General features: G+C 44.5%; 1 protein-coding gene and 1 long non-coding RNA gene across 3 annotated transcripts; both read right to left on the bottom strand.

The window, feature by feature from the left end:
• Positions 1-1876: 1876 nt before the first annotated feature.
• LOC311300115 (uncharacterized protein) lies at positions 1877-3777 on the bottom strand (the record flags this gene model as incomplete). Its single annotated transcript, XM_084424253.1, has 5 exons — positions 1877-2110; positions 2327-2381; positions 2479-2558; positions 2650-2844; positions 3697-3777. 5 exons carry the CDS (start codon positions 3775-3777, stop codon positions 1877-1879), a joined length of 645 nt encoding a protein of 214 aa, XP_084280379.1.
• Positions 3778-8259: 4482 nt separating this feature from the next.
• LOC311300491 lies at positions 8260-8969 on the bottom strand. Of its 2 annotated transcripts, none has more exons than XR_014629333.1 (2): positions 8883-8969; positions 8260-8442 (listed from the first exon to the last, which is right to left on the bottom strand). It is a non-coding gene; the product is annotated as an uncharacterized lncRNA (long non-coding RNA). The 2 variants fall into 2 exon arrangements; XR_014629334.1 differs by having other exon boundaries at positions 8887-8969.
• Between the last annotated feature and the right edge of the window lie 18209 nt (positions 8970-27178).

Genomic DNA, 27178 nt, shown 5'->3' with positions numbered 1-27178 from the left:
ACCAATTCATTCCTGTTATTAGCATCTGCCCTTGTACTTGCGAGTAATAAGCATGTGATCTTTTGAGCTCCAGTTTGCCTGAATTCATTTTGAGATATGGGCAGTCAACATAGCTTTTGACATTCGGACATTTAATTTCAATCAAACCAAAATTACACTGCTCTGAAGGATCAAAAATTACCCCATCGGGAGATGCCCCCAACCAAGGGGCATCAGGGTGGATTACAAATCCACAAGGGTAGTGGTTGACCCTCTTCATCTGGCAGTACTCCCAGATGGCATCTGCCTCCATTTCAAGCCCCCTCTTCATAGCTGCAGTCTGACGGGTTCCCTGCAGTATCCGGACAGCCAGACTGTCTTCAGTACACTCTCTTACCTGACAGATCTCCCTGAAACGTGAGGCAGTCAGTCTTGGCCTCCTTAACTGATGCCATTCACTGCGCGAACTTTGTTCTCGAGTAGCACACTCAAATTTGTGTGCCATGTCCCAAGTGACATCAAGACTTTTAAGGTACAGCTGCTGTGCTTCACTACAGACAAACATGCAATTAGATGGCTGCAGGTGATAATTCTTAAAGGTGTCATGACCCACATTTTGCATTTTTCCACGAGAATCAATGTATGTTATGATTGCCTAACGATTATACACTGGCCGGGATGCCGATATTTAAAAGTGAAGCGTTTGTTTACCTCAGGGTTTGTAAAATATCCCACGTGCACGCGCACTCAAATACGAGATTTTGATTTCTACCCTGGCTTGACGTCACGACGGTGGAGGATATGCCATATATGGACAGCGCAGCAGGAAGCCACGCCCTACCCCTCTCCCCCTCATATTTATTCGGCAAAGAAAGATGGAGAAACCTTGTGCACACCTGCGTTGCTCTGTGGTTGACTGCCATAAACAGCATTCTAATGTGTTTTCTCTACCCAAAACGGACGAAACTATCAGGGATCAGTGGATGAAATTCATTTTTAATGACGCTGTCCCAACAACCCTTTCAACTGGCCTAACGTTTGGTGTCTGCGCTAAACATTTTACACAGGATTCATTTAGTAATTTGGGACAATATCAGGCGAAGTTGGCCTCGAAGCTCCGTTTGGGAAAAGGTGCCATCCCCACCATCAGAGACCTGCCTGAAATTGAAACGGTAAGACTGTGTTTTTATTGCTCTAATGCGGCTATTGTATGTAACGTTAGCTTCGAGATAAACACGGTGAATGGACTCTACGAATGCTATCCACATCTTTCCACTTTGTTTTACACAACAGTAGTGATGGTACAGGAGTCCATGGTCAGTGGCTAAAACTGTTTGCTAGACCATATCGCATATATCGATATAGTTCAAATTTGCGCTCTGCTCCCCGCGCCTCCGCTCTTCCTTTTCCACTCTGCGTGCGTGTTTAGAGCATGTTATGTTATGAGAGATGAATTATGACTACTTCAGAAACCCCAGCACAATAGGAACTACCAGACAGTGACATTAGTGTACGCTGAAATAAAGTCTTTCACTTCAGAAAAACTGACTTTCTTGTCCTGTCAGCCGTTATCCTGTGCTCGGAGTCCACACTCAATAGACGCGTAAATGCGGAGGCGCCCGCGCTGTGTATCGCCTCACTGATCAAGGGCAAAAGAAACTACGAGCATGCAACGCTGTCAACCACCCTCGTTCCTGCAACCAATCAACGCGCCCCTCATTTGCATTATTATAATGACCGTCCACGACAGCCAAAACATCGCATCAGATCTCGCGAGACAATAATGCCTTTAGAAATAAGGGTCTGAGGAGCTCTGTGTTTATTTTTTTTTCCACTTTTTTTTTAGAAGTGCCTGAAAGACTATAATAGAGCGTTGGGTATCCAAGGTAACACGAGGTCATGACTCCTTTAAGAGGCAGAGATGGAGGTGGTGGGGCAGCATGGAAGGAATGGTCCCTCTTAGCTGTTGCTGGTTGCTGGTAGGACAATGGACTTCCAGCTTGAACTGGGCCAAGGGCAGAGTCAACCAGAGGAACTTCACAGCTGATGCCCATGGGCAGGATGGTTCAGCATGGATGCTGCAGATCATCGGTGCCTCAGCTGCGGAGAAGTTCTTATAGGCTTCTGTCACCTAGGCATGTAATAAATCGTAATTATCATACCATAAACACTTCCCTTTTTTCAATGTAGTGGTGTGCATGGCCTCACACCACTAAAAATAGCTTTGTAATCGAAAACCCTTCTGTAAACAGCTCCTCATAAAATTGTGAAATACAAGTATATGTATATAAATTTAAGTTGAGATCATATTATACTGTCCTTTGGAATTTGATCTTGTTACCCCTACCTGAAGCATAGAGAGATCGGGTAAATCCCCACTCAGGCCTTTGTAGAGTGTGCTCCTATGTGAAACATAAAACTTTACATATGTGCCATACACATTTTCATTCAAACATTCATGCAGGATACTGTAATAAATCTACAATGTTCAGCTTTTACCTTATGCCCTCTTTTTTTCCTCCACACTTTGGTTTTGCAGATAGCACAGCCATCTTATCCACAGGTCCTGGTTTTATACCCTATCAAATAACAGGATATAGTTCAGAAAATATCACCAACATGTATATAATGAGTGTGCAACAGATATATATGCCTTTTATTGTCACTTACCAAAGTTCTGGGCTTGTGCCATTGTTGTTCTCCTTCGGTACAGCTTAGCATAGGGGGGACCACAGGCACCTTCAGCTGAGAATAATGTGCAGACTGGAAAAGTAAGGCTACACAGTGGTTACATAAAGCTGCTCCAGCCACACATGTGCAACTGTGATGCACCAGCTCCACCGGACTGGAATCTTTCAGTACCACCTGTAAAAGTAAAATGTCATAGGTAGTATTTATTAAACTTGGCTTACTTAATTGTTTAATCATTCTTTTAGACACAGTCTGGGTTTATGTTAATCATTCCTATCTCTAATAGCCACTAAGCATTTGAGTATTTTGGCTTAATATTTCGAATGCACTACATCAATATTATGCCTTATACCCACAAAACCAGCTTACACCTTAAAAATGACTGAGTTTAGGGAAAACACAGTTAATAATTAGTGACAGGAACGATAAGATGCATATGGAACTGATGAGAAAAATATGAATCAGTACGCAATAACCAGTGGGGATCAGCTAAGTAAACTTACCGGCCTCCTCTAACCACTGTTTTCATTCAGCTGCATCCCCAGGAACATCGGGAAACCTGAGTTATAATAACTTACCGTACTGATAACAACATTACAGATTGAACATGAACACATGCAGTAACCCAGTGGGGACCAGCAAGGTCAGCTTACCTGTTATTTTCATTGTGAGCAAATTCTAGAGTTACATTAGAATGTATGATCTTGCTAGGTCCCCAAGAACATCAGGAACACTGGGTTTCTCTCAGCAACCGCTGCTATCTTATCTATTCAGCAACCGCTGCTATCTTATCTATTCTGGCTTCACCATGCACTCAAACTGTGAGGCTTCTCAGCTTTCTTCATGGACCTGTAACACAGCGCCCTGACAACAACTTCACACGTGCCCTGATCTTTGTCTGACACTGAGAGAGAGACAAAGTTGACAGAGTTTGAACAACAAGAAATACGAAACAAACGCAAAGCTTAAACATAGCACGTCACCAACGTTAGCTAGCTGGATAGCATAGCCACATAATCTACTTACCCTCGTACTGGTGCAAGTAACTGGATATATAAAGACGAAATCCTTTTTCCCGTTTGCTCTTGGGAGCAGGGGAGTGGGCATCCACGATACGGTGAACATCATTTACTGATATTTTTGGCAGGTTCTGTAAACATCTTGTAAAATTCATGGTGATGCGATGAAGCGGGAAGTAAACCGGAAACTGATCTGCCGATCACTGTGGAAAACGGAAGTACGTCACGGGACTTGTGCACAGAGCCTATTAAGGTACATAATTGTTCTCACATCAAGGGTACAGTGATGTACCAAATTACTGTTTCATTCATGATTGGTTGCTGTGTTGAGTTTTTGGCATAGCAACAAGACACTGATTGGTCGAAATCGCTTTAGCCACAGAATTTTCCAATATTATGAACTGACAGCAGGAAGTAGTGATGTATGTCTCGAGACCGGTCTTGGTCTCGAGACCGGTCTCGAGACCACTTTTACGTGGTCTCGGTCTTGTCACGGCCTTGACGGTCTTTGGTCTTGGTCTTGTCTTGGTCTCGGACCTCTCGGTCTTGTCTAGGTCTCGCTGTCTCAGACCGACATAGTGGTAAAAATAATATATATTTCTGTTTGCGCACAGCTTCCCTGTCAAACAAATATATTTATTGAAGAATAGTATATCTAAATATCAGGTCAGGAGTTCTGAAGCGCTCCCTCTCCCCCGATCGTTAAACCCGATTAAAGAAAATAGTATGCTCCGTCTCTACGGTTAGAATCCTGTGAGTCCATAGCAACGCTCTGTTTTTCATGGCAACGGTCTGTTATACTCCGCACAGCGGTCTGTTATCAAGAAATAACAGACCGCATTCTACATTGGAATTCAACCAAGCCATGTAATAAAATAAGTTCATAAAATAATATCACCACCAGGTGATATGCTTTAGTTATTTTGTTTATCCCATGCATTGCCCTGTCAATTAGATGCAAATGTGCGCATTTTAGTTGACGCCTAATTTGCATACAGAACGTCCCCAGTTGATGACTTACATCAAGAGTCTTTCCCCCTGAAATTTAGAAATCTAAATTGGTGAATTTAGAAGAAATCTACAGATGCAAACAGATGGAGGATAACACTAAAAAGTAGTAAATCTGAGTAACTGCATCTGGTACATTAATAAATAAAACTGAATAAGTTAACATCAAACTTTAAAAATAACAATATTTATAAATTAACTTTTTATTTATGAGTAATTTAACTTTTTTATTTCCTCTAAACCTTTATAAAATAGTACACAACCACAAATACATACATGACATTGGCTTTTATTGAATTTTTACTCAATTATTTTGTTAAGTTTAATTTTAAAGTGTTATGTATTCTGATAACACCAAAATAATTAAAACGATGTAGTGCCTTGTGCAAAAATAAACAAATTATTAGTAAAACATGCCCCTCTGCTTGATGCAGTTATTTAGGTTATTCTAAATATGAAGAGTTCAGATGAAAAAGCCTCTAAGTGCCATCTGAAATTTCCTTCTAATGATAATTTTTATCAAGCTTGTATGTTTATGTTCACTTATTTCACATTACTGGCAATGAAAATTACCTATTAATTGTCATTTAAGTTAAATTACTGAACTTAAATATACGAGCTTGAAAAAAAATGCTCATTTTAGAAGAAAATTTCAGATGGCACTTAGAGGCTTTTGCATCTGAACTCTTCATATATAGGCTACTTGAAACTAGTAGTATAGAAAATGTTTTCAAAACATGCACATTGTGGAATGGTTTCCTTTGCTGCTCTATAAACCTAGAATACAAAGGAGACCATGGTTTCTGTGTGAACTGATTATTTTGTAGACATCTTTTGAAAATGAAACAATTGCGTCAGTTTGAGGAAGATAAAATTAACTTTGTTAATTAATTTTTTAAAAAGGAAGTCAGAGTTGCGTTAATATATATACTTTTTTGTTTAAAGAAAGAAAAAAAATACGTAATTATGAGAAGTGCCCTTTATTTCACTTGAGCCCCTGCCCCTCAAAATGTATGTGCACGTCCCTGTGTCTTGGTCTCGGTTTAGGCGGTCTTGACTACAAGTCTAGCAGGAAGCAGGCTAACGTTACACAACTGCAGCGTGGTCGAGAGTTTATTTTAGCAAACTTGAAGAAGACGAAATTTAAAGGTGAGTTCTGATAATTTATGTATATTTAGTTCACAAGTCTAAAATAGAAATGTGTCAGCCACTTAACGTTAATTTAGCGAGTTAAATTAGCTTTGCTCCAAATGCTTTTTATATAGCCATTTGACTTGTATAATGTTACAAATTTTTTTTTTGTTTTTTTTTTTTAATGCAATTATAGACTAGTATTAAGTCATCACGTGTACAATATATGGCGTTTGTTCTCCATTATCCACTATAACTGTTAAATGTTAACTTTGCTATTAGGCAACATGAAACTGATTGCCCAAGGTTGCTGCAGCCATTACTGCATTTTCAAATAGACCGGAGAGCGGGAACTTCGGGAAGCAGATTACGAGCACGACCACCACCACAACCCTCTTTATCGTCAGAAGTACTTTAGTGGCTGGACTCGAATTATAAGAGGAAGAGAAGAGGAAATTCAAAGGTGGGTTTTATGTTTATGTTTAACCAAATAAAAATGTATAAAACGTCACAGCTACTCAACATGAAAATAGCGAGTGTAAATAGCTTAATTGTACGAATCCAGTCAGTGATATTAACGTTAGCCGTCGGCAAACATATTTTAAAGCAATTGAGTTTCTGTGTCGTAAGTTCACATTTAATACATTATTGTTGTAAATGAATGCTCAACCAGAGGTGCCATGCTGGTGTACTTTACATTAGTCCACAATACTGTAACTTATGCGGTTTTGGAACAACGTGATTGAACGCCAATGAACAGTGCGCAGATAAAATCACTCGTTCTACTTTAGGTTAAGTTGGTTTTATATCCGCATATTCGCACATTCGCGGACTTCCGCGTTCAATAACTCGTGAACTAAACGTTGTTGCTACACACAACACCTATCACATATAACTACAGATAAAACACCAGAAGCTACAACATAAATTTCCTCAAAACAATCTTTCCTTCGCACTGGACAAAATACAATGATCTCTATGCGCAGGCTGCTAAGAAGGGACCATCTGCAAAGTGCAAACCCGAAGGAAAGCTCGTTTTGAGGAGATTAAAATATTAAAACAATGTTATTTGTGTAGTAACAATATTCAGCTCACGAGATATTGAACGCGGAACTCCGCAAATATGCGAAGCGAATAAGCAACTTTACCCAAGTTGCAGACTTGATCATGTAGGACCTTCACTATGAACATAGTCAAGTTAAAAAAAAAAAAACAACCAGGGTAAAAATTGTTTCAGGTTAGATATTTGCTGCGTATTCACCTAGACTGCTTTAGTGTACTTTTGTGTAGGCTATTGTACATACAGTAGCCTAAACATGTAAAAACATTATTACATGTGTTTATTACATATGTTTATGTAATAAACTGTAATTCACCTATAGTGTTTTTTTATATTTATATTCCAATGGTTGTAGTACTTTCCTAGTGATCAGACTGACTTACTACAGGTGGAATTTTGACAATAACTCCCTTACTGTACGTACAATAAACCAATAAGTTCAAGAAAAAATTACTGTAATTCCCCTAAAGTATTTTTTCCTGTTCCAAAGGCTGTAGTGCTTTCCTTGTGACCACACTCACTTACTACAGGTGAAATTTTGACAATAACTCTCTTACTGTACGTACAATAAACAAATAAGTTCAAGAAAAAATTACTGTAATTCCCCTAAAGTATTTTTTCTTGTTCCAAAAGCTGTAGTGCTTTCCTAGTGACCACACTGACTTACTACAGGTGGAATTTTGACAATAACTCCCTTACTGTACAATTATCAAATATATTTATGTAATAAACATTATTACATGTGTTTATTACATATGTTTATGTAATAAACTGTAATTCACCTATAGTGTGTTTTTATATTTATATTCCAATGGTTGTAGTGCTTTCCTAGTGATCAGACTGACTTACTACAGGTGGAATTTTGACAATAACTCCCTTACTGTACGTACAATAAACTAATAAGTTCAAGAAAAAATTACTGTAATTCCCCTAAAGTATTTTTTCCTGTTCCAATGGTTGTAGTGCTTTCTTAGTGACCACACTGACTTACTACAGGTGAAATTTTGACAATAACTCCCTTACTGTACAATTATCAAATATAGTTATGTAATAAACATTATTACATGTGTTTATTACATATGTTTATGTAATAAACTGTAATTCACCTATAGTGTTTATATATATATATATATATATATATATATATATATATATATATATATATTCCAATGGTTGTAGTAAATAAACATCATGTTTGCTGTCATGTTTTCTGAGTACTTGTCAATAATCTGATGGATTCAGTACCACGGACAGTAATATTTCTGCAGGTCTGTAAACATCAATCAATGTACATGAATTGTGTTATTGTTAGAGTTCAATGTTAAACACAGATGTCATACAACAGGAAAACATAGAGTTTAATAGAGTAAATAGAGTTTAGCCATTCTTTTTATTCAACACCTGGAGAACACTGTTACACAGTCTTTATCACAGATAAAAACAGAAAAACATAGGTGAATAAAACAGCAAGACATGGGCTGTAGTATGTTCTGTAGGGTCCAGACAAGATGATCCAACTTGCTTTGTAGCAGTCGTCTCGATGCTTTTCAAAACCTTTTGAAATAAATCATATGTCATTTATTAAAACCACCACACTTACACAGTTCTTTTTCATTTTTTTTTTCCAAATAAATAAATATAAACGGCTGTAAAATGAAGCGATTAACTATGTTCAGGAGATTAAACATGATTTTCCACTTTCTACAGTCTGGATTGTTACCAAATTACAGTTCATGTACAGGTTCATTCATTATTATTTCATAAACACCTTTTTAAACACCATCATTATAATGCAGGTTTTGTTGCTAAAGGACATTCTATAGCATCACAACACATAATGTGAGAGATATTTGCCAGTACATCTGCAGTTGGCTAAAATGTAGTTGTCTGTTTGCACACGATGAAAAACAATATGAACTTTTTAGACGGTCCCTATCTTGGTTACCACACTACATTGAATATTCTACTAAAGTATGTATGCATTAAAAATATACTTGCCCATTTTGATCGATTGTAGAAAATGTTGTAGTTCACAATCTTTGTTGTCAATATCATGTAGCTGCTTCGAATCTGAAAAAATAGCTTTATTGACTATTTAATTGAAAAAGTTCTTTTCATGAATGTGCGAATATGCGGATATAAAACCAACTTTACCTAAGTACTCGTTCTGTGTTTAAATGAATGCGATTACCTGATTCTGTCCTAAGTCATATAACGTACATGTCATATACATTCATTTTATCATAGACCTTTGTTGAAACTCAGCTAATGTGTCTTTGATTTTTAGATCATGATGGGGTAAACTGTAAGTGCTGGTCTCACTGATCACACATCTGAAAGTCTTCCTGCGTCCTCAGCTGTGAGGCAAGTATCAGTACAATGTGTTATTTGAGTTTCTTAATCTTGTGATATTCTTTTTTCTGATGAGGTTGAATTTATATTTCTAAGACAAAATGTTTGCCATAATGACAGAGTGATGTCAATCTTGATAAAGCACAGTAACTGCACTTCAAATGAACTCTGAAAGATTTCTGTCACTTAACTGAAAGTATATTCACCTAAAACGTACTCGGTTACTAAACGTAACCTCTGTTCTCTCTAGAGAGGGAACGAGTATTGCGTAAGTAGCTTACGCTGCGGGAAAGTCTCCTTTCTCGAGATACTGAAGCCAAAAAATTATCCTTAATTTTTAATAATCTTGTCAACGCAGTGCGGCAGCCAGCAGACCTAGGGCAGGCTACTCGCGTGCCCATTGGCTGCCCTGCGGCAACTGCAGCAGCCTATCGCTGAGCCCTTGGTGTGACGTCACGACCAATGAGCGCGCTTGGCGCGCTTAATGCGTCACAGCCCGTCATTAGGGGTGTGGCTTAGCGTATATAAGCAGGGCTCAGAGGCTGCTTCACTGGTTTCTGTCGCATGAAGCGAATGAGCTCGTGGCGCGAGCACGGCGGGTTACGCAATACTCGTTCCCTCTCTAGAGAGAACAGAGGTTACGTTTAGTAACCGAGTACGTTCTCTTACGAGAGGTTCTCTCGTATTGCGTAAGTAGCTTACGCTGCGGGAACTCCCTTGTCAACGCCGTGCGCGTGCCCAGCATCCACTGAATGAGTCCCAGGGAAAGCCCGGGGAACGCGATAGCGGAGCTGGGCGGCCAACAGAGGGCTAGCACAGTACACAAGCACATACTATGGGGCATGGAGCGGCACAGCCGGTCCAAACTAACACTTCCCACGTAGTGAGCTCAACCAGTAGAGCTAAATCACACAACGTAGCCCGCGCACAGACAGTGGGCTGGCTACGCGAGACTAGACTGATAACACTTTTGCCTGCAAGGCGGGAACTTCCAGGTTGTAAAACCTAACAAATGTGGAGGGGGAGGCCCAGCCTGCCGCTGCACAAATGTCATGAATGTGAATCCCGCTGGACCACGCCCACGATGAGGCCATGCCTCTGGTGGAGTGCGCTCGAATGCCCAGTGGGCACTGCAGGTTTTTAGACGCATAAGCAGCCGCAATAGCGTCCACTATCCATCTGGACAGGGTGTGTTTCGAGGCGGCGAGACCCTTGGTGCGCCCACCAAACGAAACAAAGAGCTGCTCTGAGCGCCTGAAGGCGGCGGAGCGAGAGATATAGTTTCTCAACGCCCTAACCGGGCAGAGGAGATTACTATCTGCCTCGCTGCCAGAATTCGGCAGGGCTGAGAGAGAAATGACCTGCGCTCTGAAGGGAGTGCCCAAAATTTTGGGAACGTACCCATGCCTCGGTCTGAGAATAACTTTAGAGTCATTGGGTCCGAACTCGAGGCACGCGGCGTTAATGGATAACGCGTGAAGGTCTCCCACTCGTTTGACTGAAGACAGTGCTATCAGAAAAACGGTTTTGAGCGTGAGGTATTTCATATCCACAGTTTCCACGGGTTCAAAGGGATGTGCTTTCAAGGCTTCTAAGACCAGTGAAAGATCCCACATAGGAACCGAGGGGGGTCGCGGGGGGTTCATCCTCCTAGCTCCTCTAAGGAAGCGGATGACGAACTCGTTCCTTCCTAATGCGCGGCCCAGCTCTGAGACAGAGAGCGCTGAAATGGCCGCGACATAAACTTTGAGCGTGGAGGGGGACCTGCCCGCGTCCAGCAGCTCTTGAAGGAAGCACAATACTTGCGAAACCCCACATGTCTGTGGATCGAGCCCTTTGGCAGTGCACCATCTGTTAAACACCGACCATTTAGACGTGTAGAGCCGCCTCGTAGAGGGAGCTCTGGATTGTATGATCGTGTTCATGACCCCTTCTGGCAGATCAGCATGTAATCGTTGAGGCTCCACGCATGCAGAGACCAGCGCTCTGGATGGGGATGCCAGATCGAGCCGCGGGCTTGAGAGAGAAGGTCTCTCCGCACCGGAATCGGCCAAGGGGCTGAGTCTGCCAATTGTATGAGTTCCGGGAACCAAGCTTGGTTCTCCCAGAACGGGGCTATGAGGAGCACTGTGTGGCGCGCTTCCCTGACTCTCTTGATGACCTGAGGCAGCAGAGAGACCGGGGGAAAAGCATATAGCGGCCCGCTGGGCCAGGTCTGGGCCAGCACGTCCTCGCTCTTTGAGAAGAACTCTGGGCAGTGAGCGTTGTCTTTTGACGCAAAGAGGTCGACCTTCGCTTTGCCGAAGTGGCGCCACAGTGACTGGACTGTTTGGGGGTGTAGAGACCACTCCCCAGGGGGAACGTTGTCCCTGGACAGTCTGTCGGGGCCCTCGTTCAGATGGCCAGGCACATGCGTTGCTCTCAGTGAGCGCAGAGAGTGCTGAGCCCACACGAGGAGGCGTTCCGCCAGGGCGCAGAGCGTCTTTGATCTGACACCGCCCTGGCGGTTCACATAGGCCACTACCGATGTATTGTCCGTGCGGACTAGAACATGGTGACCATGGAGGAATGGGAGGAAGTGTTTGAGCGCTTTCTCGACCGCGAGCATCTCTAGACAGTTTATGTGTAGGAGATTCTCCTGGTCTGACCAGCGGCCACAGACCGGTCTGCCCTCGAAGAGCGCTCCCCAACCTAGGTTGGACGCGTCTGTCGAGACAACTTTCCGGTGTGAGATCACCCCCATAATCACTCCAGTGTGATACCATTCGGCTGCTAGCCAGTCACTCTGATTAGCGAGCCGCCGGCCGCCCAGGCTCGATGGGGCACGCGCGCTCTCAGCCAGCGTTGAAGCGGGCGCATGCGCAGTAAGCCCAGCTGAAGCACTGCCGCAGCTGAGGCCATATGCCCCAGGATACGCTGGAATGCTTTCAGCGGAACCCGGCTGCCTTTTTTGAAGGATGCGGCGCGCACGCTGCTCCGACAATCTGGCCGTCATAGCCACCGAGTCCAGTTCTATTCCAAGAAAGGAAATTGACTGACAGGGCGAGAGCGAGCTCTTGGTCCAATTGACCGAGAGACCCAGACCTTCCAGATGGCTGAGAAGCGCTGTTCTGTGAGACACAAGTTCTGTCTCTGACTGCGCTAGAACAAGCCAATCGTCCAGATAGTTCAGTATTCGCATTCCCTGTCTTCTCAGGGGAGTGAGAGCCGTGTCCATGCATTTCGTAAATGTACGGGGTGCTAAAGACAGGCCGAACGGCAGGACTGTGTATTGATAAGCTCGACCGTCGAAGGCGAATCTCAAGAATGGCCTGTGACGGGGAGTTATCTGGATCTGGAAATATGCGTCTTTCAGATCGAGAGAGATAAACCAGTCTCCTGGGCGGATCTGCGCAAGGATCTGTCTGGTTGTAATCATCTTGAACGGCCGTCTCATGAGAGCCTTGTTCAGATGTCTCAGATCTAAAATAGGTCTTAACGCTCCGTCCTTCTTGGGAACGAGGAAGTAACGGCTGTAAAAGCCTGACTCGCTCAGGGAAGGATGAACCTGTTCTATGGCCCCTTTGCGCAGCAGCTTCGCTATTTCTGCTTGAAGCAGGTGCTCTGCTTCCAAACTCACTTTCGTCTCCGTCTGCGCTAGAAAGCGCGGGGGGCGACGAGCGAATTGAAGCGAATAGCCGTGTCTTATGGTGTTCAGCACCCATTCTGACGCGCCCTGAATAGCTTCCCATGCTTTTGCACGCATAGCTAGGGGTCGAATGGTCTCTGGGTTCAGATCGCCGCACTGCGCGGGATGGGGAACCTGTATCAGAGAGGATGGGGCGGCGCGTGCGCCGCCGATGCTCGAACACGGGGGCTGATAAACAGTATTGGCCAGCTGTACAGCGTTCAGTAGCTCGGTCCCGGAGGATGGAGCGCGTTTTGCTGTCAAACACCCCTGGCGCGAGAGCGGCATGGGGGTTATGGTGTCTGAAAGTGAGTGCGCGTGCTCGTGAGCGGGCGCAGGATTTACACTTATAACACGGCCAGTGTTTGGGGGCTTTAGTGGGTCTGTAACCCCTATGGCAGAGCGGGCAGCGGGTAGGTGTGAGCACAGAGTTGTGGGCACATTTACTACACTTAATACTCGAGCGGTGTGTTTCCGCTTTATGAGATAGCGCTCTGGACGCGTTGCCATGGGAACCCTGTCTGTGTGAAGCAGTGAACACACGGGAGTGGGCACTTTTTCTACACTTAATATCCCCTCGGCCTGAGCCGTTGCAGCTAGAGGTAACTGAATGGCAGAGCGAGCAGCGGGTAGGTGTGAGCACAGAGTTGTGGGCACATTTACTACACTTAATACTCGAGCGGCGTGTGTCCGCTTTATGAGAGTGAGAGCCCGACCAATCCTCGCTGTCAGACGCAAGCAGAGAGCAGCTGTCAGCGGCGTCATCTGCATCATCTCCCCGGGCGACGGCAGTGCGGGCAGAGGCCAGCAGCTGCGCGTCGGTGAAGGGCGGGGGAGAAGGAGATAGCGAGGCTCGCGGGAGAGGTTCCGGCGAGCGCTCAGCTGTAGCGTCTGTTTCAGGCGGCCTTTGAGAGCGACGTTTCTTCTTACGTGGCCCGGAAGAGGTGGCCGGAGAAGGTGGAGGATCTTCAATTTAGCGAGTCGAGCCCGTAGGGTCGACATCGGTAACTCCTCACACTGTTCGCAGCCGCCCTCAGAGAGAGCGCGGGCTGCGTGGTCGAAGCCCAGGCAGAGAGCGCACACCACGTGGCGGTCTCCGTCGCTGAGCGCGGCTCTGCACGAGCCACAGGATGAGCGAGGCATTTGCAACAACGCCTCGCGCTCTTTTAGATGCAAGTGTGTCGCGGGGCGAACACACAAACACAGAGCGGAAAAGGATATAGTGCCGGATAGCACAGCAGGCAGGGAAGCTGAAGGCGGCGAAGGCGGCGAAGGCGACCGGCGTCCTCAGGCTGAGATCCTTGGCGTGCTGGTCGCTTGCTTCGACGGCGGCTTCCTCAGAGATCAGCGATGCGAAGAGCTTCACTGAAGAGACAGAAATCAGTGAAGCAGCCTCTGAGCCCTGCTTATATACGCTAAGCCACACCCCTAATGACGGGCTGTGACGCATTAAGCGCGCCAAGCGCGCTCATTGGTCGTGACGTCACACCAAGGGCTCAGCGATAGGCTGCTGCAGTTGCCGCAGGGCAGCCAATGGGCACGCGAGTAGCCTGCCCTAGGTCTGCTGGCTGCCGCACTGCGTTGACAAGATTATTAAAAATTAAGGATAATTTTTTGGCTTCAGTATCTCGAGAAAGGAGACTTTCCCGCAGCGTAAGCTACTTACGCAATACGAGAGAACCTCTCATAAGAGAACTCTGACATTCACAAAGTATGGTAGCATACAGGTACCAAATGTCAATATGAAATGTAACATGCAAAATGGCAATGCAATGTGTAAAATGGCAATGTATTTCTGTATTTATATTTACATTTTCTATATGATATGTGCTGAAGCAAAAAAAAATATTCAATCAATAATATAATAATTTGCATTACTACACTAGCTTTAACATAAAATTAAAACTTTTTTGTGTTCATTGCATTGCTCCCAATGGAAGGACAGAAAGCTCTCAGAATTTCATTAAAAATATCTTCATTTGTGTTCCGAAAATGAACAAAGGTCTTATAGGTGTGAAATGACATGAGGGTGAGTAATTAACAAAATAATTTTCATTTTTGGGTGAACTAACCCTTTAAGTAAAATTGTCCAATGTGTTGAGGTTGGCTAAGCTGAAATCCGTTATAGAAGCACATTACATGGATGCCAAACGATATGTTGCAGGATTTGTAGTTCACCCAAAAAATGAAACAGTCAACGGGGCCCCATTGACTTCCATAGAATGAAAATAGTATGAAAAATATTCTATGGAAGTTAATGGGGCCCCATCAATTGTTTCATTTTCAATTCTCAAAATATCTTCTTTTTTGTTCAAGTAAACAGATTTGGAACAACTTGAGGGCGAGTAAATGACAGAATTTTCAGTTCTAGGTGAACTATCCCTATAAGTCTAGAGGTCAAATTTGAGCTTGTCATTATAAATTTAATAAATTTACGTCTGTCTTTTCTAATATTGATTCTTCATTATGTTCAGGAAGAACCGGCTACATCTCAACCCACTGTGCAGATCTTGGGAACTTCTTGACTGGACGTGTTTTCAGTGAGAGGAGAATCTTCAGCAGTGTAAAAATGCAGGGATCTGAAATTGCCGAGCAGTTCGGGTGGAGGATGGTGTAAAAAAAAAAAAAAAAGTTTAATAAATGCAAGGGTATTGTGTGAAAAGTGGAAAAAAAAACAAGTCTAGCTTTGTTGTAGATGAGAAAATATATTTTATGTACTGTAACATTTTAATGTAATTGCATTTTTAATTCTTTCAAATCTTTTTAAAGAAGTGATATTCTGTTAATGTTGCTAAGTCTTTATTGTATTGTGAAGTCTTTGATGTATTTACACTAAGAAATGCTTTACTGTAAGCTGGAATGAAAGTATTCAAATGTTCATATGTATTTGATATGTATTTACAGAAATTATTAAATTGATGCCTTTTGGATTCAGTTGTTGAATGTGCATGTTATTCAATAGAAAAATAGCCTTTAATAATTCTCGTAGGAACAAATTTGACACAGTTAGGGTACAAAGGGGCTTGTCACTGGGGTGGTACCTTAAAGGATCAAATTTGTACCTTTGATAAAGGTACATTATTGTACCAACAAGTTTTAAAAAACAAAAGGTACATTTTGGTTGCCCATGGTACAAATCATGTCCTTTAAGGTACAAACTGGAATGGAACAAATTAGTTCCTCTATATTAAGGTACAAATTTGTGCCAGTAAAAGGTACCGCCCCAGTGACAAGGGTTTGTACCTTCTTTGGTACAAAATTGTACCTTTTTTTCTGAGACATTATTTTATTATTTTAGAATGTTTCCTGGGGTGCCCATATAATGTTAGTATGTTTTTTAGATCAAAAGTTGTTATAATTTAGAAATAAAAGGCATATTTCCTAGCCTGATTTTAGCCTCTGATTTGAACGCTCTGTTTGAAGGGGCGTGTCTGCTGTGAGACTTCAGTGTAAACGCCCACTGCTGTGATTGGCTGACATGCTTGCATATGAAATATTTAGCATTACATGTGGAACTCTCTCGAAAACTTTGACTATTACAGCTATTATACGTTTTTATTATTACAGCTATTGGGATTAACGAATCGTGAGAAGTTTAGGTATTTAGATATATTCCCATCACATAAAAGGTTGCTGTGATGAGCATTTAGCAGATGACAGCCTGTTGATCGCGTGAATGAAGATCTTATCATTGCAACTCAGTTTCTGTACTCTCACTAATGATTTCACCAATGCAAACATGAGGTAAGTACAGTAAGAGCTTCGTTGTGCAGCGTAACAGCGTCATTGATTTCATAACGAGTTTTGGCAAGTGTCCAGATAAACTTGCGCTGTGTGATTGACAGCTTGGCCGACTGGAAAGGGATTGTTCTTTGATCGCTTTCTGGATATTAATCACAGTTTAAGTAAGATTATTTTCATCCTACAAAGAGAAACGAAGTGAAGTTGATCGTTTAGTCACTGGCTTGATTTACTAATGCATAAACAGTATTGAACGACTTTGAGAGAAAGATTATCTGTCTGAACTTGAACAATTACACATCAGAAATTAACATAACCCACTGGTTCTTCAGAGGCTCGGATGAAGGAACTAATTTCATTTGTACATCCAAACACTGAGCAACTGCCATGCTTCGCTCGTTTGCAAGCCATGATGTATCTCGAGGAAAAAGCAATATCGCGCTCGCGCAGCTCATTTTCTCATGGCCGGGCCAAATTCTTTTTGCGGGCAAAGAAGAGAAAGGGGAGGTAACTTTTCCCCTTACCCCTGGTTCACACAGGACGCCGAAGCGACGCGGAACAGAAAATCACGCGCGGTCCGGCGCCTGCCTGTTCACACTAGACGCGTATTCTCCGCGGCGGTCTACAAGCGCTTCTGCTCAGTTGTTGTTTATTCAGAGCTATTTTTTTACATCATGGGTAAGTAAATAACCTCATAAAATGAATACACCATGTTTCTGTAACCAAGAAGTTTGTACACTTCTTGTATTAATACTTTTTGTTAATACTCGCGGTGTTTTAATTTGAAAATTGCTTATATTTTGACAATTGACCGGATGTCTCGTGTTTCTTGGTGTGACTTCCTGCCGGAATGGACGCGGATCACTCGCGGCTCGCGAAAAAAATAGACCAGACGCCGAAACTGGCGCTTCACGGCGCGGGCCGGCCGCGACGCGCCGCGTCTGGTGTGAACGACACCAGGTTAACATGGGCGCCGAAAGGAAGCGGCCTCCGTTCCGCGCCGCTTCAGCGTCGCTTCGGCGTCCGGTGTGAATGGGCCGTTATGATGACATAAGGGGAAGATTTCTAGATTCGCCCGTCTGAGCTTTTATTTTCTCAAAAATACCCAGGGCTTGGTTTACACCCATCAAAACGTCTAGACTCTAGCCACTGGGGGACCATAGGCAGGCTAGGGAAACTCATATTAAGGTTAAAAACCTCATAAAGTTAAATTTTCATGCAATGGGACCTTTAAGAATGTATGATGCCACAACATTGCACAGTTTCTGGTTGTGAAACCACCAAGATTTAAATTCTCAAAGAAAATGGATAACCTTTCACAGGTGAGATTGTGTTGGTTTGTTTTTATATGTATTAATTCAATATTACAGGTTTTTATATAGTAACTTTTTAATGTTGTGTTATGACGCCTTCGTCGTGTTGTATTGTGTTAGTTTAGCAAAATCATCTGCTGAAGTCTATTGCAGATTTAAATATCCATACATGCGTCTAACTACGATTGCAGACACACAGTGAACTTGCTCTCGAATGTTCACGGATCAGCTTTGACCGTTCCAATATGGCGAATGTCTTACGTATAGCGGTTCATAGAAACAACCGCTAATGAGGAATCTATCATGTATGTATATATATATATATATATATATACAGGTGCTGGTCATAAAATTAGAATATCATCAAAAAGTTGATTTATTTCAAGAATTCAACTTAACAGGTGAAACTAATATATTATATAGACTCATTACATGCAAAGTGAGATATTTCAAGCTTTTATTTGTTATAATTTTGATGATTATGGCTTACAGCTTATGAAACCCACGAAATCAAAATCCCAGAAAATTAGAATATTACATGAAATCACACAGTAATTACACAGTGATACCATGGTCATTGAACCAGGTTTTGGTTCTTTTGGCAGTGTGGGCAGGTGCAAATCCTGCTGGAAAATGAAGGAAGCATGAAGTGCTCTGAAAATGTCCTGGTAGACGGCTGCGTTGACTCTGGATTTAATAAAGCACAGTGGACCAAAGTCCTCTTTTCTGATGAGAGCAAATTTTGCATCTCATTTGGAAACCAAGGTCCCAGAGTCTGGAGGAAGAATGGAGAGGCACACAATCCAAGATGCTTGAAGTCCAGTGTGAAGTTTCCACAGTCTGTGTTGGTTTGGGGAGCCATGTCATCGGCTGGTGTTGGTCCACTGTGCTGTCCACTCAACGCAGCCGTCTACCAGGACATTTTCAGAACACTTCATGCTTCCTTCAGCAGACAAGCTTTATGGAGATGCTGACTTCATTTTCCAGCAGGATTTGCACCTGCCCACACTGCCAAAAGAACCAAAACCTGGTTCAATGACCATGGTATCACTGTGTAATTACTGTGTGATTTCATGTAATATTCTAATTTTCTGGGATTTTGATTTCGTGGGTTTCATAAGCTGTAAGCCATAATCATCAAAATTATAACAAATAAAGGCTTGAAATATCTCACTTTGCATGTATTGAGTCTATATAATATATTAGTTTCACCTGTTAAGTTGAATTCTTGAAATAAATCAGCTTTTTGATGATATTCTAATATTATGACCAGCACCTGTATATATATGCTTGAGATGACAACGTGTGTGCCACAGTTGTGTTCTGTTTAGTTTGTTTTCATTGGACTTGTCTGCCTGTCTTCTCATCACGTGTCGTCTTCACAGTTATTATCTGTTCATCTGTATCACCTGTGTCTAGTTAAGCATCATTATTCATCATCATCATCTGTATCACTTGTGTTCTGTTATTCAGTGTTCATCTGTGTTAGTATTTGAGTTCCTTCAGTTCAGTCAGTCTTGGTCTGTTCTCTGTTGTATTTGGTGTGTGTGAACCTTCTGCCCCAGTTTAAGTTGTAAGTAATATTGTTGTAAGTAAAAGTTTGTATTGGAACTTTAATTCTCCTTCGTCTTCTTCTGCCTGCACTGCACACTGACAGCGTGACATTCTATTCAGAGCTGTTCACGTCCTTGGACTGGGAATAATGTGTTTCGATGGCAACACTGCCTAACTGAATCTGCAGTGGTCATGTGGTACAGGTAGGAGCTCTCGGAAAATTCCCATCTTACAAGATGTGAACGCTTTTTACAAGATTAATTCTCGTAATTGCAACAGGGCGTGAAAGCGCTATATATACACACACACACACACACACACACACACACACACACACAAAAAAAAAGGACTAATGACTAACAAGAAACCTGTAACCAAAAATGTCTGTAACCAAAACAGTTGATGGACCCCATTGACTTCCATAGTAGGAAAAAAAAAATACTATGTAAGTCAATGGGGTCCATCAACACTGTAAACCCAGATTTTGATTCAACTCAAAGAGATTGAGTTTATATTACTTAAATGTGTCTAATTTATTGACATTACTTGTTAGTTCTGATTAAACTGAACTTTTTCTTGTCCTTTCTTATTGTAATTGAGTGTTTAAGTCAAATCAGTAGTTACTACTCAAACAAACTGAGTTTGTATTACTTAAACATGTGTCATTTTTTACATTGATTATGAATTCTGAGTAAACTGTACTTTTTAATGGCCTATCTTATTGTAATTATGTGTTTGAGCTCAAACAACTTAAAATCACCAAGTTTTGCCTGTCCAACGGTAAGTTCAGAGGGTCAAAAACAAAATACGAAATCGCGAATTACTTCCAGATGGAGTCATGGGCAAGTTCGTGATTTCTGGGCGCTATAGGGTTTTCAACCCGATAAATTCGTAATACAGAATGATGTATCTTTTACGGAACAGCCTCGCTGTTTGACATTAACGTTACATGAAGACGGATGGAAAATTGTCATCTGAATAATCTAACCTGCGCCTGTGACGATAAGTGGGATTTGGAGTTTGAGAAGATGGAAAATTGTTGAACTGAGTGATAAGGTAAGCCAATATTTTTTGCGTTTGCATTTCTACATTGTTTCCACGTATTTGGTTTGATTTTGCGAACGCGGTTTACTAACGTTACCGCGGCCTCGCAAGCATTCACTCTGTTCCACATGTTTACCAAGTAACGTAACGTTAACTTCGACAATTCACACAATAGGCAACATTTACCATGTAATTTGCACGATGTGCTTTTGATATATATTTTTGTCGTTTCAGGGTTTGTAATCTGATGACGGTCCAGTGCTAATGTAAGTGCTTTTAAGTATAGTGTAATGTTACTGCTACAGTTATAGTATCTAACTACGTTATATGTGGTAAAAAAAAAAAAATGCTGTCAGTTCTGTGATCCTGTGCTTTTGAATCGTTGTCAGAGTTCTGCTAGCACAAGAAAATCCATGTTCCTAATGCTATTTTCAAATATATTTTATTCCTGATTACCATGCCATGGTCCTACAACTAACGTTACTCCCACAATTCAAAGAGAAGTTAGATGGTGTTATCCTTAAAGCAGATAAGTAGATATTATTCAACAAATCTCATTAATCTGTAATATGTTTTATGTTTTGGTTCTGTTGATCATGGTTGTGCTGTCCTTTGTAAAAATTGTTTCAGGAATTTGCAACGCTGATGTCCAGCAATCTACATTTGCCAGAGAGTCCACACTTTATATTTCTTGATATGTAAACATTGGGTAGTTTTAACCTAAAATGAAAAGCCATCATTTACTCACCCCACTGCAAAATATGTTTTTCTTAATTAGTGTTTTTTAATTGTTTCCAGTCCAGATATCTAAAATTCTTACATGAAGAACAAGTAAAAATTGTCTTGTTTTCTGAAAGTCAAAATTAAGTGAGTTTATGCTTAAAACAAGCAAAATAATATGCCAGTGCGTTTTAACGTTCTAACCCTAATCAATTTTAATGTTTAGGGGAAAAATGTAATTCATAGAACTATGAATAGACAACTACATCGAACCACAATGAAACCCACAATAGTTATTTTAATTATTAATTATTTTTTTCTTTTTTCAATTACAGGTCAATCTCTAAGCGACCAGTGCTGGATATTACGTTTGGAAGGTCAAGGTGTGTGTGAAGGATCACAGCCTCTTCATCACTGGCCTGGCAGCGCTGTTTGCCTCCTCCTATAACTTCAGCTTGCAGTACCAGAAAGAGGCAGCACCTTGAGTTTGTTCAGAGGTTAGTCATTAGCATATTTGCCATTCATATAAATATTAGACTGAATTGTGACTTGTCTTCTTGACAGTATTTATTAAGCTGACTACTGGTATAAACAATATGGCCATGGTTTCCATACTGGGCTTAGCTTAAGCCAGGTCTAGGCCTTAATAAAATTAGGGTATTTAAGCAGCTTTTATAAAAATGTCTAATAATAAAAAAAAGCATTACTGGTGTGCATCTTGAGACAAAACAGTGGCAGTCACATATTTTAAGATATGTCAGTGCAAGTTGTTTTCAGTTGAAGGATTAGTGAAAATTCTGTCATTAATTACTCACCCTTATGTCGTTCCAAACCTGTAAGACCTTCGTTAATCTTCGTAACACAAATTAAGATATTTTTGATGAAATCTGAGAGGTTTCTGAACCAGCCATAGACAGCAACGTCTTTGCAACTTTCAAGGCCCAGAAAGGTAGTCAAAACATCGTTTAAATAATCTATGTAACTACAGTGGTGCAACCTTAATATTATGAAGCGATGAGAATACCTTTTGTGCACAAAAACAAAATAACGACATTATTCAACAATCTCTACTCTTCCACGTCAATCTCCTACGTGTTGACGTAGTGTAAACAGTGTCAAGTCACCTTCATTTATATAGCACTTTTAACAATATAGTTTGTTTCAAAGCAGCTTTACAGTGATAATAGGAAAGTACAGTAACATAGATTGTTTAGGCTTTACAGCAGCTCTAGAATAAAGTTATTACAACTCTGTGTACACAATGTTCTCTTACGAGAGGTTCTCTCGTATTGCGTAAGCTAGCTTACGCTGCGGGAAAGTCTCCTTTCACGAGATACTGAAGCCAAAAATTATCCTAATTTTTTAAACTTTGTCAACGCAGTGCGGCAGCCTGCAGACCTAGGGCAAGCGAGTCGCGTGCCCATTGGCTGCTCTGCGGCAACTGCAGCAGCCTATGGCTGAGCCTTGCGCGTGACGTCACGTCCAATGAGCGCGCTTGGCGCGCTTAGTGCGTCACAGCCCGTCATTAGGGGTGTGGCTTAGAGTATATAAGCAAGGAACAGAGGCTGCTTCGCTGATTTCTGTCTCTTCAGCGAAGCTCTTCGCATCGCTGATCTCCGAGGAAGCCGCCGTTGAATCCAGCGACCAGCACGCCGAGGATCTCAGCCTGAGGACGCCGGCCGCTCGCCGCCTTCAGCCTTCCCTGCCTGCTGCGCCATCCGGCCTTATATCCTTTTCTGCTCTGTTTTGTGTGTGTGTGTGTGTCCGCCGCGACACACTTGCATCTAAAAGAGCGCGAGGCGTTGTTTCAAATGCCTCGCACATCCTGTGGCTCGTGCAGAGCCTCGCTCAGCGACGGAGACCGCCACGTGCTGTGCGCTCTCTGCCTGGGTTTTGACCACGCTGTTCGCGCTCTCTCCGAGGGCGGCTGCGAACAGTGTGAAGATTTACCGATGTCGACCCTACGGGCTCGACTCGCTAAATTCGAAGACACTCCATCTTCTCCGGCCGCTTCTTCCGGGCCACGAAAGAAAAAACGTCGCTCTCAAAGGCCGCCGGAACTGGACGCTACAGCTGAGCGCTCGCCGGAACCTCTCCCGCGAGCCTCGCTCTCTCCTTCCCCCCCACCCTTCTCCGACGCGCAGCGGCCGGCCACTGCCCGCACTGCCGTCGCCCTGGGGGATGATGCAGATGATGCCGCTGACAGCTGCTCTCTGCTCGCGTCTGACAGCGAGGAGTGGTCGGGCTCTCACCGCTCCGCCCCCTCTACTATGGAGTCTTCTCGAACCCGCGCTAGTGTTGACGCAGAGCTTCTCCGCCTCCTCACTTTAGCGGTCGAGAGAATGGGACTGGATTGGTCTCCACCTAAGGAGCCGGAGCCCAATCGCCTTGACGGGTTTTTTCTGCCTAGCCGCCGCCCTGCGCCTGCCTCTAGGTCAGCACCCTTCCTGCCTGAGCTCCACGCCGAGCTCTCTAAGTCCTGGAACGCTCCGTTCTCCACCAGACTCCGCTCGCCAGTCTCCTCGGCTCTCTCCCAGGTGGACGGAGCCGCCGAGAACGGCTATAACGGCATCCCCGCCGTTGAGGATGCTGTGGCAACGCACCTTTGCCCGCCGTCTGCTAGATGGCGCTCAAAGTCTGCCCTGCCGTCTAAAGCCTGCAGGACCACCTCAGCTCTCGCCGGCCGCGCTTTCGCCGCCTCCGGCCAGGCTGCTTCCGCCCTGCACTCAATGGCTATTCTTCAGATCCTTCAAGCCGACCTCCTCCGTGAACTGGACGAGAAGGGCTCGGATCAGTCTGCCTTTACCGATCTCCGCAGCGCTACGGATCTCACGCTGCGCGCTACCAAGACCGCTGCTCAAGCCATCGGCAGATCCATGGCCGCGCTCACCGTCATCGACAGACATCTATGGTTGACGCTCGCGGACATGAGTGAGTCAGAGCGCGCTGTGTTTCTGAACGCACCACTCTCGCCCACCGGCCTCTTTGGCCCTGCGGTCAGCGGAATTGTGGATCGGTTCTCTGAGGTACAGAAGGCGTCGCAGGCGATGGACCTCTTCCTGCCCCGCCGTTCGAGCTCAGCCACAGGCCGCCCTCAAACTCAGCCTCCTGTGCGCAGCTCTAACCAGCGCTCTTCCAGGCCCCCCAACGCTTCGCAGCGGCGCCAGGGCAATCGCCCCAGGTCGCGCTCGACCAGCCGTCACAGACCGCCGCCCCCACGGGGCCCGCGGTCCAAGATCGCGTTGAAGCCCGAGCCCGCGAAGTCCTCCTAGCATCCGCAAGGAGGAAAAGATGGTTGAGTCCCGCTACGGCCGGACCGCCATCAAAACGCACAGCTCTGTCAGTCCCCTATGTTCAGGCTACTGCAGCAGCACACACCGCAGCCAACGAGCCAGTAATTACACTCGCTCGCCTGCACACAAACGCCGTTTTCACGGCGACCCAGATAAATCTCAAAAAGAGTATAAGTGCTTTAAGTGTAGAAAATGTGCCCACACCCATGTGCTCACTGCTTCACACAAGTGCAATCCCCATGGTAACGCGCCCAGAGCGCTCTCTCATAAAGCGGCCTCACACCGCTCGAGCACTAAATGTAGTAAAAGTGCCCACACTTCCGTGCTCACAACTACTCGCTGCTCGCTCTGTCACTCAGTTACCTCAAATTGCTACGGCTCAAGCCGCAGGGGTTTTAAGTGTAGAAAAAGTGCCCACTCCCGTGTGCTCACTGCCTCACACAGACCAGGTTCCCATGGCAACGCGTCCAGAGCGCTATCTCTTAAAGCGGAAACTTTCCGCTCGAGCATCAAGTGTAGGAAATGTGCCCACAGCCCTGTGCTCACACCTGCCCACTGCCCGCTCTGCCAGACAGGTTGCAAACCTCATAAAGCCCCCAAACACTGGCCGTGTCATAAGTGCATATCCCGCGCCAGCTCACGAGCACGCGCGCCCACTTTCAGACACCATAATCCCCACGCCGCCCTCGCGCCTGGGTTGTTTGACAGCAGTTCACGCTCCATCGTCCAAGATCGAGCTACTAAATTCTGCACAGTCGGCCAGCCCTGTTCTTCTGCCCTCGTGTCCGAGCATCGGCGGCGCGTGCGCCGCCCCGTCTTCTCTGATACAGGTTCCCCATCCCGCGCAACGCGGCGATCTGAACCCAGAGACCATTCGACCCCTAGCTATGCATGCAAAAGCATGGGAGGCTATTCAGGGCGCGTCAGAATGGGTGCTCAACACCATAAGACACGGTTATTCGCTCCAATTTGCTCGTCGCCCTCCGCGCTTTCTAGCGCAGACGGAAACGAAAGTGAGTTTGGAAACAGCACATCTGCTTCAAGCAGAGATAACAAAGCTGCTGCGAAAAGGGGCCATAGAACAGGTGCATCCTTCTCTGAGCGAGTCAGGCTTTTACAGCCGTTACTTCCTCGTTCCCAAGAAGGACGGAGCATTAAGACCTATTTTAGATCTGAGACATCTGAACAAAGCCCTCATGAGACGGCCGTTCAGGATGATTACAACCAGACAGATCCTCGCGCAAATTCGCCCAGGAGACTGGTTTATCTCTCTCGATCTGAAGGACGCTTATTTCCAGATCCAGATAACTCCCCGTCACAGGCCATTTTTGAGATTCGCCTTCGACGGTCGAGCTTATCAATACACAGTCCTGCCGTTCGGCCTGTCTTTAGCACCCCGTACATTTACGAAATGCATGGACACGGCTCTCGCTCCCCTGAGGAGTCAGGGAATGCGAATTCTGAACTACTTGGACGATTGGCTCGTTCTAGCGCAGTCAGAGACAGAACTTGTGTCTCACAGAACAGCGCTACTCGACCACCTGGAGGTTTTGGGTCTAGCGGTCAACTGGACAAAGAGCTCGCTCTCGCCCCGGCAGTCGATTTCCTTTCTCGGAATAGAACTGGACTCGGTGGCGATGACGGCCAGATTGACGGAGCAGCGCGCGCGCCGCATCCAGCGCCTCGCTGCATCCTTCAAAGAAGGCAACCGGGTTCCCCTGAAGGCATTTCAGCGCATTCTGGGGCATATGGCCTCAGCTGCAGCAGTGCTTCAGTTGGGTTTACTGCGCATGCGCCCGCTTCAACGCTGGCTGAGAACGCGCGTATCCCATCGAGCCTGGGCGACCGGCGGCTCGCTAATCAGAGTGACTCAGGTCTGTGTCTCAGCCCTGCAGCCCTGGCTAGCAGCCGAATGGTATCACACGGGAGTGAATATGGGAGTGGTCTCACACCGGAAAGTTGTCTCTACAGACGCGTCCAACCTAGGTTGGGGAGCGCTCTTCGAAGGCAGACCGGTCTTTGGCCACTGGTCAGACCAGGAGAATCTCCTACACATAAACTGTCTAGAGATGCTCGCGGTCGAGAAAGCGCTCATGCACTTCCTCCCTTTCCTCCGTGGTCACCATGTTCTAGTCCGCACGGACAACACTTCAGTAGTGGCCTATGTGAACCGCCAGGGCGGTGTCAGATCAAAGCAACTCTGCGCCCTGACGGAACGCCTCCTCGTATGGGCTCAGCACTCTCTGCGCTCTCTGAGAGCATCGCATGTGCCTGGCCATCTGAACGAGGGCCCCGACAGACTGTCCAGGGACAACGTTCCCCCTGGGGAGTGGTCTCTACACCCTCAAACAGTCCAGTCGCTGTGGCGCCGCTTTGGCAGAGCGAAAGTCGACATCTTTGCGTCAATAGACAACGCACACTGCCCAGCGTTCTTTTCAAAGAGCGAGGACGCGCTGGCCCAGTCTTGGCCCAGCGGCCCGCTATATGCGTTTCCGCCAGTCTCTCTGCTGCCTCAGGTCATCGAGAGAGTCAGGAAAGCGCGCCACACAGTGCTCCTCATAGCCCCGTTCTGGGAGAACCAAGCTTGGTTCCCGGAACTCATACAA

This window comes from Rutilus rutilus (assembly GCF_951802725.1).
Source record: "Rutilus rutilus genome assembly, chromosome: 11".
Classification (NCBI taxonomy): domain Eukaryota; kingdom Metazoa; phylum Chordata; class Actinopteri; order Cypriniformes; family Leuciscidae; genus Rutilus; species Rutilus rutilus.
Note: the sequence above shows the minus strand (reverse complement) of the source record. Positions and strands in the feature narration are given on the sequence as shown.